The 13,525-nt window shown below is 43.8% G+C and overlaps 1 protein-coding gene across 1 annotated transcript in view; it reads right to left on the bottom strand.

Annotated features, from left to right (window-relative positions):
- OBSCN (obscurin, cytoskeletal calmodulin and titin-interacting RhoGEF) overlaps window positions 1-13,525 on the bottom strand; it is a 319,253-nt gene that overhangs the window by 142,101 nt on the left and 163,627 nt on the right. Inside the window, exons 56-61 of the mRNA XM_069095842.1 lie at window positions 11,257-11,529; window positions 10,407-10,673; window positions 9,234-9,500; window positions 8,186-8,458; window positions 6,219-6,488; window positions 2,864-3,133 (exon numbers count right to left, since the gene is read on the bottom strand). Coding sequence (XP_068951943.1) covers window positions 2,864-3,133; window positions 6,219-6,488; window positions 8,186-8,458; window positions 9,234-9,500; window positions 10,407-10,673; window positions 11,257-11,529 — 1,620 coding nt within the window. The remainder of the gene's footprint in view (window positions 1-2,863; window positions 3,134-6,218; window positions 6,489-8,185; window positions 8,459-9,233; window positions 9,501-10,406; window positions 10,674-11,256; window positions 11,530-13,525) is intronic.

The following is a 13,525-nucleotide window of genomic DNA, read 5'->3' on the forward strand; positions in this document are numbered from 1 at the left end:
CACACATGCTACTGATTGCAGGGGTCTGGGGGATGGTACCCTGGAGTTAGAAGGCTCCAGCAGACAAGCTACAAAATCCACGTGTTGAATTCTCTGATTCTCCAACCTGGAAAGGAACTCATGGGCAATCCGGTTGCTCTGCGTCCTCCCCACACACACCCCCCCCCCCCCCCAGTACACGGACGCCTTCAGCATCAGTGCAGTGTCATGGAAAGGGAACTGACCTAAAGTTAGGGGGTTGGGTTCAAATACAGCCTCAGATATTGACTGTGTGCCTGTAGGCAGGTAACTTCACCTCTGTTCTTTCAAGTGTTTAGCACCGTGCACATAGTAGGTGCTATGTAAATGCTAGCTGCTATTACTGTTGTTACTGTCTATAAAGGGGTGATGATAATACTTGCAGGGTCTTCCTACTTCAAAGACTTAAAGTGAAGAAAGTGTTTCTTCAAACTTAAAGCATTATAAACATGTGAATTGCTGTTACACAGAGGCCTTACTCCCTTAAAAGCAGCTGGTCCCATTATGGCACAGCTCTAATTATTTGTATAGTGAACCCAAATCTACCCCCTGTAACTTCCAACCACTGGCTGAAGTCCTGCCATCCCGATCAATCCCATGCAAGTCTGCCCTGGTCTTCTATCTCAAAAGGGCCCACATATCCCCACTGACTCTTCCCCTTTTTTTTTTTTTTTCTGGTAGACTGGAAAGACTCGGCACTTGTACAATTATGTCCTGACTCTGCCATTTGCTTTGACTTTAGAGAGGCTACATCCCCTCTCTGGGCCTCAGTTTTCCCATCTCTAAAATGGAGACGATAACTACCTCTTTCACAGCACTGGAGAGTGAAGATGGAATGAGATGATGCCCATAAAGAACACCGAAACGTGTAAAGAGTCAAAGGATTTCACTGATATTGGTATAAAAGCATAAGTGGATCATCTGTGCTAACAGAGAAAAATGGTAGCCAGTAGAATATAAGTCAACCCCCAAAGGTCTTAGAAACATTCCCTAGGATTATTATCATTATTCTCCAGTCGAAACGCCTGGAGACAGGGGCAGCTTTCTGTTTCATTTTGCTAGCTCAGCACATAGCATTGTGCCGGGCCCATAGTAAGAGCTAATGAATGTTTGTTGAGCGATTGATCGGGCTGTTAGTTTCCTTGAGGTGAGTCTGCCAGCTTACCGAGCTTCTTGAGGCTGCAGTCCATCCTCTCTGGGCTGGCATTTTGTTACCCAGAAGAGTTTAGTAACACATAAAAGCAGTAATTTGAATGAGTGCGCTTTCCTCAACATTAAAAAAGATGTTACTATCCATCTCTAAAGCAGTTCTTACTCTTTTTTGTGTATGTTATGGACCCCTCTGGCAATCTGATAAAACCTATGGACCTACTCTCAGAAAATGTTTTTAAATGCATAAAATAAAATATATGGGATTATGAAAGAAACTAGATTGAATGAATTATAATTATTAAAATAATTTTTTTTTGAAGTTCTTAAACCTTCTTAAATTGACTCCAAGGTTCAACTCCCCTTTAGGTGTTATCTGCCTGAGTTACACTGTAAGTTCCCTGAGGGAAGAAGTGGTCTTTCTTTCTGCTAATATGTATCCCAAGCACTTAGCATAGTGTCTGGCATATTGGAATCACTTAATAAATACATGTTGCCTTGACTTGACTCGACCTCTTAGGGCAACAGCATATATACTGGATTCAGAACAGCCTTTCCTTTACCCCACAAAAAATGCAAAATAATGTAAAAGAACTTACCAACATCTATAAACAACTCAGGAAACACAAAGAGGACCCCTTTGGGACCTGTGGACCCCAGATGAAGAAACCTTGCTGAAGATGGATAACTCATGGTATTGTGGGAAGAGCCTTGGAGCCAGACAATCTACGTTTCAGTCCTGGCTCTGACATTTACGAGCAAAATGGCCCTAGAAAAATCACTTCTCTTCCCTAAGCCTCAGTCTTCTCATGTATAAAATGGGGATAAAAATACATATACCACCTACCTTATCATGTTGTTAGGAAGAGAGTGGTCTCTTAACCACCATCTGCAATGTATTCTTTACATGATAATCTCTAGTTGCTGAAATTCTCCTTTTGCTTAAAGGCCCAGCTCAGGCTCTGTCTCTTTATGAAGCCTTCTCTGATCTGCCCCCAGTGAACACTGACCTCTCCTTCCTTAGACTTTTGTGGAATACTTTGGATGGCTCTTACCTTTGGCTTCATCACATCATTCCTCGTATCAAAAACTTTTTTTTCATATTATATTCTTCCCACCCCTATTTCCTGGTAGACTGTAAACTCCTTAAAGTCAGAGGATGTATTAATTTTCATTGTTTTAAATCCCCAGTGGGCTCTTAGAAAATAGATGTTATATTGAATTGAACTCCTTATGAAGATATCCTACTCCATACCAACAGTTTTTTTTTTAAAGTCCTTGTTAAAGAATATTGTCTATAGTTTACGGAAAGTCTCTAAACAAATTCACTGCTTTCTCCTCAGCTATTTACTAATCCCATACATACCCTCTACCCACCAAACCCAGACACAATGGACTCAGAGATTCTTTCTGTTCATGATGTATCTGTGGAGGTTGACAACTTGGAAGGCAACCACATCCTCCAACAAAATGTTCCTTAGTGGCTTGAGTTGAATCAAAATCTCAGGCAGAACACGGGTCCAGCCCAAGTATGACATTTATCATGTCCTTAAATAATGTGAACAGAATCATGTTATCTACCTTGGCCACTACAGGATAGTGTGCCCCCAGATATCACATCCACCCAAGAACAATGAACTTATGACATTGCTCTCCTTCCCTCTCCAACCCCCACCTCTCACCACCCCAGTCTAACCTTGTATGGAGACACTGGCCGTGCTCTGCTTGTCCCCTACGACGCAGGTGTAGGCGCCAACATCTTCTGCCTCCAAGGTGTGGATGATGAGCTCGGCCTGGGTACCCACCTGGCGGATCTCATACTTGGCACTGGCCTTCAGGACCTGCCCTCCTTTCCTCCATTCCACAGGGGCGCCAGGTGTAGAAATTTTACAGTGTAGGATGGCTGTGCCTTGCTCTGTTGAAGTGACATCCTGGAGTTCTTCTTGGAAGTGTACAGGTGTCACTGCTGGAGAGAATTTCTAGTTCAGTTCATTTCAATGAATATTTGTTCAAAATATCTAACTTGTAATTGGTTTAGATCAGTGTGTCCAAGCTTTTGTTACTCATAGGCTCATAGGATCAAGAATTGGTAGGGAATGTTCTTAGAAATCATCTCTTCCAAACCCTTCATTTCACATATAACCTATGGCACACTAGCTCCTGCACTGGCTTATATTGACCAGGTTCGATGTTGGGAATAAAGCCAAAGATTAATATCTCTTTGGCTCATTATGTCCTTGTCCAAAGCTTTCTCTGGGAAAATCTCTGAATATATCTCTAGTCTAGGTATTCACAAAAGGATTCCTAGATTATATGCAAGTATTCAAGGTAACAATGTACATATTGTATACAGGACAGCTGTTACTTCACCTCATAGAAAATTCAAAACCACTTCAAAGGATTTACAGAAATCCATAAATAATTCAGGAAATACATAAAGGACTTAAAATAGTCTATAACCAATCAATATCCCTCCTTTTCATTTCTTTTGAATTCCACTTTCCTTGGGGTCCTAAAATCTTCCATAGGACTACTCAGTAATTCTGACTTTTCTCTGAAGTAAAATAAACTTGAGGTGGCCAGTAGGGCTAATCCACAAAAATTCTTGTAGGTCCCACTTTCTACTGCCAGACACCTATACAGGCTTCTGGCCTTTTGACAGTATTCTGTGGTTTGGACAGAGAGCTAGCCTGGAGTCAGGAAGACCTGAGTTCAAATGTAGCCTCAGACACTTACTGACTGTGTGACTCTGGACAAGTCACTTAACCCCTGTTTGCCTTTATCTACTGGAGAAGAAAATGACAAACCATTCCAGCATCTTTGCTAAGAAAATCCCACAGACAGTACTGATGTGCCATATGGTCTACATGGTCATGAAAAGTCAGACACTACTAAACAACAAAAGGAAAGAGAAAAAAATTAACTTAAAGTTTGTTATATAAACAGATCTCTAATTTTCTGGGGCTCTTGCTCCCCCTTATTATGGTTTTAGAACTAGAAGGGATTTCAGAATTCATCTGACTCAGCCCTCTTATTTTATAGGTGAAGAAACTATGGCCTTGGTAGGTTTAGTGACTTCTCCAAGGTCCCACACTTAATAAATATCAGATAAAGAATTTGAACCCAGATCTTTTGACTCCTGCCCATACCTTTCATAGGCAAATACAATCAAAGTCCCAAACAAAGGCTCATCTCCCTGTAAAGGTGTCCAAGTGACTAAGCAAATCTCTTAATCAAAAATCTTATATTGCATTGGCTTTTCAATGATCATTCCTTTCTTCCTACACGCTCACAAACTATCCCTTTAATGATGTGCTCTAGAGTTTTGCCAGAATAGAATTCAGGTGTCATACACTGAGGACTCTATTTTCTTCCATTTGTAAAAAATTGGGACATTTGCCCTTTTCCAGTCTCAGGAGACATCTGCTCCCTGCCATCGCTGAAAGACCGCTGACCGTCATTTCTGCCCCTTCATGCTTGTTAGCTGCTTCTTATTTTCTGATGTGATTTTTACCCCTTGGGGGTTCCCTTCCATTTACCTGAGGACACACCTTTCCAGCCCTTCTACTCTCTCTCCTAGGACAGAGATGATACGAGCACACATAGGGCACAACTAAGTCTTGGCCAGTATTGGCAGGGACACAAGCAACACAAACTCTGCAGGCCACTTCTAAATCCTCCTTGCCCTCCACACGTGCTTTGAAGGAAGATTCTCAGACCCTGGTCTCCTGTGGCTAACTGCAGTGGCAAACACTTTACTGACATATTTGTTCCCCTGGGCTGAGAGCACAGTCTCCTGGGATTCATTAGGGAGACTTAAATATATATTTTTGGCAAATGTCCTACTTTTCCAGCAGACACAGGATGACAGTATAATAATAACTAATAAAATGCCTACTGTGTGCCAGACAAGCACACTGCTAAGCACTTCATAATCATTATCTTATTTGATCTTCACAACAACCCTGTAAAATAGGTGCTATTATTATCCCCATTTTTTAGCTGAGAAAACTGAGGTTAAGTGACTTGTCCAAGGTCACACTGCTAGTAAGTGTCTGAGGCCACATTTGAACTCAGGTCTTCCTGACTCCAGGCACAGAATTCTAACCATTGTACCAGCTAACTAGTTGCCTCTTTTGTCTATTTTATCAGCTGACTTTCATTAGAAATGACGACATTCCTGACACATCCAAATGAAGAGCGAATGGCCCAGAAATCCATTTTATCTTCAATCCCCTAAAGTCAGAAGTCCAGAGATCTAATTATGTCTACGCCCACTTTGCTTCTTCTTACCCACTGAGGTTGATCTCGTTTCTCGGACCTCTCTGACCACATGGTTCCCCTGCAGCACTGTCTCTGTGTCTCGCCTCTGGCCCCATGATGCACTCCCTTTTTATTCTATTTGTTTGTATATCTCCCTGGCGGGATCTACGGCTCTCAATAGCAGGGGCTGTGCCATTTTTTTTTTTTTAAACTTTGCATCTCTCCTAGCATCAGGCACATAGTAGGTACTTTGCTGAACTGAACTGAATTGAATTACTTACCAAGACAGATCATTCCACCCAGACTCATGGTGACTCAACTTTATAAGATCTTGATATGGGATTTTGTCTACAGCTTATTGAAAGTTGAAACAAAATTAAATACACCGATTCCCCCTCATCTACACTTATTTCATATCCATCCTCTACCCAAAAACACAAACACAAAAAAGTCTCTCCCCTAAAATTAATAATGTATCTTTTAAGGTTAACAAGTTGGAAGGTAACCACATTCTCCTACAAAATGTTACTTAGGAGCCACCAAACAGGCAAACTCTCAGGTTAGACCAATGGTCTAGCCTAAGTATGACATTTGTTATATATTTAAGCGGTCTCAGTGAAATCATGTTTTCTTCTCAGGACATGTTTCTGGGAACTCAGATCCCTGAGATGAGCATTAAGAAGGTTCATTTGGCCATTGCAGGACAAGATACCCTCAGAAATAACCCTCCATCTAAGAATTCTGAGCTTGTGACCCTGCCCTTCCCTCCCCCCTCACCCTTATTTAACCTTGTACAGAGACAGTGGCTGTGCTCTGCTTGTCTCCCACGATGCAGGTATAAGCGCCAATGTCTTCTGCCTCCAAGGTGTGGATGATGAGCTCAGCCTGGGTGCCCACCTGGCGGATCTCATACTTGGCACTGGCCTTCAGGACCTGCTCTCCTTTCCTCCATTCCACAGGGGTGCCAGGAGTGGAAATTTCACAATGCAGGGTGGCTGTGCCTTGCTCTGTTGAAGTGACATCCTGGAGTTCTTCTTGGAAGTATACAGAAGGAGCTGCTGGGGGGTGGTGGGGAATTTCCAGTTCAGATCAATTCAATTTACATTTATTTAAAAACATAACCAGCTTTGATGAGGCTTAGATCAATGAGTCCTGGCCTTTGCCTTTCCATGATATATCTGTGAATTTCAACCCACTGGGACAGACCAGGGACTCACTCCTCTCCAGCCACTGGCACCATCATTCACCCACCCATCCTTCCGCCTATATCACACAGTAGCGCCTTGCAGCCCTAGGCAGGAAAGATCTGACTTTGAAATCTGCCTCGGACACTTGGTGACCGTGGGCAGGCCAGCTAAACCACCAGAGTCTTGTTTTCCCCCCTCTAAAAAAGACTGCCTATGTTACATATTCCCAGAGTGGTTGTGAAGCTCAAGCTAGATAACATGTGTAAAGTACTTTATCAGCCTTAAAGCATGTCATCTTTTACTGCTGTTATGGTATGATGGAAGAGCACTTTTTGTGTACCTTGTAATGTTAATGGGATATAAGATCTTCACAGACCATTAACAGGCCTCAGGGGGAGCCCATTAAGGGAAGCTGGTTTAGGGGAGGCTGGCTTGTGGGAAGGTTTTCACACCTTTTGCTAATTTCTAATTAGGTACTGAGTCAACAGGGTCGTTATGCCTTCTGGCTCTGAGAAGTGTATATGTAATCTGAGTTGGCATTTTGCTTTGGGGGCTCGCTAAGGAGAAGGATCTTGTGATTCTCTGGTTGAGATTCTGAGTGGCCTATGTTCAGAGCTCCCTGACTGCTCAGATGTAAAGGCTCTCTCCATCCAGGGGTGTATGTAAAGTGTATAGCAATATTGCTTTGATTTAGGCAGTCAGAGCCCTGTCTGTTGGTCTTTATTTCTCTGCTTGTATTTTCTCTAAAGTTCAAGGTGCTGACTTTCCCCCTGAACTAATGAATGTAATTTAAAAAAGACTGTTGACCCCTTAAACAGCTATTTTTCCTAGTAAAGCAGATCTAAGAACCTGTTCTAGCAGCCATCCTGGGTATGCCAGTGTGGTTGCCACTACATAGCCTAAGACAAGTTACTAAGCCTCAGTTTCTGAATCTTTAAAATGAGGATAAATATAAAAATAAATAAATAAAATGAGGGTATAAATAAAATTCAAAAATACCACCTTAGAGGGTAATTTGATTGCTATATAAATATATTATTCTTATCAAAATTACAGAAAGAGCTTTATTGCCAGAATTATTGTTATAGTAATATTAATTTCAATATCAGAGAATCATAAGATTTTGATCTAGAAGGAGCCACACAGATCATTAAGTCCCACCCCTTCATTTTATGGATGAGGAAACTGAATCGGAGTTTAAATGGATCTTCATGGTAGTGTGTGGGCACAGAGGGGAGAATGGAAGGGCTCCCAGGAAACGGCAGCTGGAGAGATTGGCAATGGTACCCGGAGGAGGGGTACTGAGAGATGAAATACAGGAGATCTCAGAAAGAACCCAGAAGGAGGTCATTTTATATATATTTTCCACATGAGGAAACAGGCCCAACGTATTCAGGCCAGCCCAAGCAGTAGGCAGCAGAAGAAGGATTAGAACCCAGGTTCTCCATTCCAGGGCTCTTTTCATTATATTTTTTTCAAGAGGAGGAACTAGTGCCTAATGGCCTAGGGTGTTCTAGGAAGCTAACCCGGAGCTCCTATGTGGATGTGGATGGGTGAAGGTGGCTGACCTGTGACGCACAGCTGGGCCTCTGAGCTGCTGGTCCCCACGTGAAAGCTGACAATGCCGGCATCCTCTATGGTCACCTTGCGCAGAGTGAGAATATGGAGGGTGCCATGCTCCACAGTGATCTCATTCATCTCATTGGACTGGAGGGGCACGCCACCCAGGCGCCACTGGACCTCCTGCCCTGGGGCCCTGGACAGCCGGCACACGAACTTGGCATCTTCCCCCTCGCACAATTTCACATCCTGAAGGGGCTCTACAATACTGATCTCAGGAGCTGGGGAGGGGGGTCACAGAGAAGGAGACATCAGCTCATGAAGGCTGGGAAGGAAGCGGTGAGAGCTCACTCCCTAAACCCAAGGATCAGCCCCTTCAAGCTGAGGGTCCAGGTTTCCTTTGCATGTAGTTTCATGGATTCATAGATTGAGCCAGAGGAGATATACCTTAGAGACCAACCCTTTCTCAATCTAAGCCTTCTCATTTGATGGATCAGGATAATAAAACCCAAAGACTCAAAATGACTTGCCCAAGGTCACACAGCTTTATGGTGGAAATGGAACTTGGACCCCCACCTCCTGACTCCTTCATGGCTCCCAATCTAGTCCCAGGGCCCAGCCAACACCCCTAACTGATTGAATTAAAAACCATACTATGACAACCAATTGATTCTGCATTGCTTACCAGTTTTTGAACATCCTAGAGGAAAAAAAGAACAATAATTCATTTTGACACAAGAAAAAAGACAAATGCAGTTGGGAAGTTAGAACCAGTAGATTTAGAGTCAGGTTGGGTTTTGAGCCTGACTCTGACTTAATAGCTGTGTGACCTTGGACAAGTCACTGACATCTTTAGTCCTCAGTATCTTCCACTGACATTCCACGATGCTGTGATTTTCTGAGATCTTTGACCTTGGGAAATTTAAAGGTTCTAGCAGATTTGGATGCCCTTGGTGGTAAGGGTCGGGGAGGTGTGGAAAAGGGAGAACGTACAGAGAGGGTCCCTAGAGTATAAGAGGAATGGGCAATGGGGCGGGGAGATCACTCCCTGGTCACCTGTGATGCTCAGAGTGGTAGTTGTCTGCTGGTCCTTGGAGTCGCAGGTATAGCTGCCAGCATCTGAGGCTTGCAGGTTTCGGATGACCAGCTCCACCACCACCCCGTCCTGCCTCATCTCGTACTTGGCGCTGGGCTGAAGTCGGACGGACCCCCGTTTCCAGAAGACCGGAGCATCAGGTTTGGTGAGCTCGGCCTGCAGAATGGCCACAGCTCCTTCTGGAGCCACTTGGGGCTGGAGCTCACGCTTGAAGAGGGCTGGGGAAGCTGGGAATACATTGGACAGACATACTGGGTCACACTCAGGGTCAGAGCTGGAACAAGGACAAGACGCTCTGGCTGCAGACAGAACAAGAGCAGGGAGGGGGCAGGACCCAAGTGACCTGGACACCAGCACACACTGACTCCATAGCACTCCTGGGGACATCTATGGCTTAGGCTCTACTTCATCCCAGAAGACTGCCTGCCTCCCACATCCTACAAATGATTCTGGGGGCACAGAATCACATAATCATAACATATTAGAATGGGGGGGGCACCTTGAAGATTATCTAGTCCAATTCTTTCATTGTACAATGAAACTGTGCTCAAAATAAGTAGGGGACTTGCCTAAGGTCACACAGTTAATAAGCAGCAGATTTTAATCAGTTACTGTGTGACTGAGTAAAACACATAACTTCCAGTGGCTCCGTTTTCTCAGCTGTCAAATGGAAATAATGTTCCAGGACTATTGCGAGAATCACATGAGATGTTTGTAAAGCACTTAGCACAGAGCCCCCACGCAGAGCAGACACTTGGTAAATGCTGGTTAAAATAGAGAAAAGAATGGATGTAAGAGTGCTTTGGAACACGCTAAGTGCTTTGTAAATATTTGCAGTGCATTATGATTCTTCTGCTTGGGGTAAGCTCTTCTCCATGTCTAGCCTTAAGCGGAAGTCTTGCCAGGTCTACTCAGTCAATCAATCAATAAACATGAATACAGTGACTGCTATGTGGCAGGCACCATACTGAGTGCTAGCGATACAAAGAGGCAAAAGACAGCCTCTGCCCTCAAGGAGCTCACAATCTAAAGGGGAGGGCAACATGCAAACCAATGTGCAGAAAACTGGGAACCCACAGACCTCTCCCCACCTTTTGCCTCAGAGGTCCCTTGTCCGCACTGCCTTCTCCTACCTCGAACGGTCAAAGCTGCTGTTGTCTTCTCCTTTCCACTTTCACATGTGTATTCGCCCTCATCATCAGTGGTGAGGTGGTGGATTCTCAAGGTGTGGACGGTGCCCTCCCGCTGGAGCTCATACTTGGCACTGGGGGTGATCTTCTCCCCGTCCTTCCTCCACTCCACCTGGGCCCCATCAGAGGCCAGCACACAGCGGAGTGTGACTGAAGAGGCTTCCTTGGCCTCCGTGCTCTGCAGCTTTTCTGAGAAGGTAGGAGGTGGGGCTGAGAACAAGGAGAAAGGGTATGAATAATGCGGAGACTTAGGAGCATGATTCATGGAGTTTAGGTCCCCTGAGTATCTTAGAGGACATCTAGTCCATTCCTCCTCCTCAATCCCCTCCAGTCTCCCATTTTACAGATGGGGTCTGTAACTGAGATCTAAGGAGAGGTAGGTACTTGCCCAGGTCACATAGCTAGGAAGTGCTATGATTTGAACCTGGGTCTTCTGACATCAAGTCCAGTGATTTTCCTGATCTTAAAATATCCTTGTTATCAACAATACCCAGAAAAGGGTCTTGCATGCATATTGTACTATACTGAATCTGAATCTTTTATCTACCCCAGCAAATAGTACAATATTCTGTACCAAGTAGATGCTTAATAATATTGTGTTGAAATGAGTCCTTTGCGTGGCCAATACATAGCAGAGGTCTAGACATATGGTAGATTCTCAGTGAATATATATTGATTGACTGGGAATGTTTCAACATCCCAGTTGACCCCCTGACTTCACTGTTGGAAGTTTCTGTTCCCCTATATCCTGGCTTCTCCCACCCTTCTCCCAAGTAGGGCCTAGCCCAGTTACCTTTGACAATAAGCTCAGCTGTTGATGTGTGTTGGCCCACAGAGAAGGAGATGGTGCCCGTGTCCTCTGGGGTGACGTTCCTCAGCTTCAGTGTGTGCATCCGGCCTCCCACAACAGAGATCTCATTCATCTCATTGGTCTGCAAGGCCAGGCCCTGCAGTTTCCACTCTACGTTCCCTGCCTTCTCCCTAGATACTTCACAGCAGAACTCAACATCCTCATCGGCAAATACCTCCATGTTTGTCAGTCCTTTGACAATGGTCACTTCAGGCTCTGAGATGAAGACAAAAGAGGGATGGGAATGGGAAAGTCACTGAGAGTCTGTCTCCCTTGGTCTACTCTAGCATCTCCACTTTTGATCCAAGCTGGTTAGATCGGCCCCTTCAACCCATGAGTGGGAAGGAGAATATGCAAATCAAGATGGCTCAAGTGATTAATGAATATCCATGAGTACAGCCCTTAAGTCCAAAGAAATTTTACTAACTCCTGTGCTTAGTTTTTTTTCTCAGAGAACACTCACCACTCTCCTGGCTACCCTCTCCTCTCTTCCTAATATTGACTTCTTGGTGAGCCCGTTCTATTCTATGCTATTCTCTACTCTTGACCCATCATGGGTCATGCCTTGACAAACCCCAACCATGGTTATTCCCACTGTCCAACTCCTTTGCCCCTACTCTTATCCTGCTGAATGAAACTGGAGGAAATCACAAAATTGCATGGAAGACTGGTAAATACAGTGAATATCCCCAAGGAAGATACTGATCACTTTTTGTGCCCTTGTGAATTTCTCATTGCTCGTGGCCACATCTGTGTGTGTGGAGGTAGTACCAGATTTGAAGTCTGGCTTCTACAGAAAATCTGATGACCCCTTTTCTCTCCTGGAAATTCATTTGAAGATCAATGATTCCAACCAGAAGAAATAACTGGGCATTTTAGGGGCTTTAAACTCTTGGTAAAGAAAATAAATGTCTTAGGGCACTTGTCGTGTTTTCATTACTTTTATTTCCAAAATGAAAAGTGGTTTTTGGAAGTGAAGAGCTGGTTAAGGAAATGGTACCTGACAATAAGATTTAGATTTCTAGACCATGGCTTAAAATGTAGGAATGGCCAGGGAATGGAGTATACTTCATAAGGGCTATAAATCTTCCTGGAGCCTTAAGAATATGATTGAGAATGATCGTTGAAAATGTTAGAGGAAGGGGAAGGAGAAAACTGCACACATGGTAAGCACAAACAGATACCACAGAGAGGAACAGGTACCACAGAAGGAGAAATATAGCAGCAGAAAAAGGCAGATTGTTCACAAGAGACTGTACCCAAGAAATCAGAGATACAACTCATGGTCTCAGATCTCTAAACATAAATATACAACATATGGGCAAGAAATGAGGTAACTAAGAGGTTTTTAACATAAAGGGGCAAATTAGACCTTACAGATGTCCTTAATGCTTGATGGGATGGAAATTATCATGGGAATATGGCTATGGAAAGATATAGAGATAGGGACTATATTTGTGATGTCACTGACATAAGGAACTCCCAGGTTTGGAGACTGGATAGGAAAAAGAAACCCAGGCATTAATTGAAACATTACTGAAACATTATTCTGGGGAGAATGGACTACAAAGTATTTAGGAGAAAAGACCCTTAGAGTACTATGGCTTAAAACTCCATAGAATAGGGAGTCTACCCAAGAGGGATGGAAGGTTCTATAAAAACGGATGCTGAAGACACCGATATGAAGTGACATCATTAGATCTGTTTTTTAGTAATATCACTTTGGAAGCCATGTGGAGGATGGATTAGAAAGGGGAGAGATTTGAGGCAAAGAAACTAATTAGGAAGCAGCTGCAATCATACTGGAGAGAGGTGATCAGGTCATGTGAGTGGAGAGAGATGCTATGAGTTTGATTTGGCAAGACTTGGCAACTGATTAGATATGAGGGTGAAGGGGACTGAAGAATCTAGGATCACTCTAAGGTCGTGAACCTAGATGGTTAAAAGGATGGGAAGATCACTGAGGGGGTTTGAGAGAAACAAGAAGTTAGAAAGAGGGGCAGATTGGGGGTGAGGGTAGAGAGTAATGATTTCTGATCTGGACATGTTGAATTTGAGATGCCTGCAGTGGTTAGTAATGTGGAACTGAAGTTCATGAGACTAGGGCTGAATATGTCAATCTGGGAGTGTTCTGTTTTGAGATGGTAAGTAATCATTCTTTCACCGAGAGAGAGACAGAGAGAGAGAGAGAGAGAGAGAGAGAGAGAGAGAG

This window comes from Petaurus breviceps, unplaced genomic scaffold (genome assembly GCF_028583685.1).
Source record: "Petaurus breviceps papuanus isolate PSGF00001 unplaced genomic scaffold, PetGlider_PUasm1.0 227, whole genome shotgun sequence".
Taxonomy (NCBI): domain Eukaryota; kingdom Metazoa; phylum Chordata; class Mammalia; order Diprotodontia; family Petauridae; genus Petaurus; species Petaurus breviceps.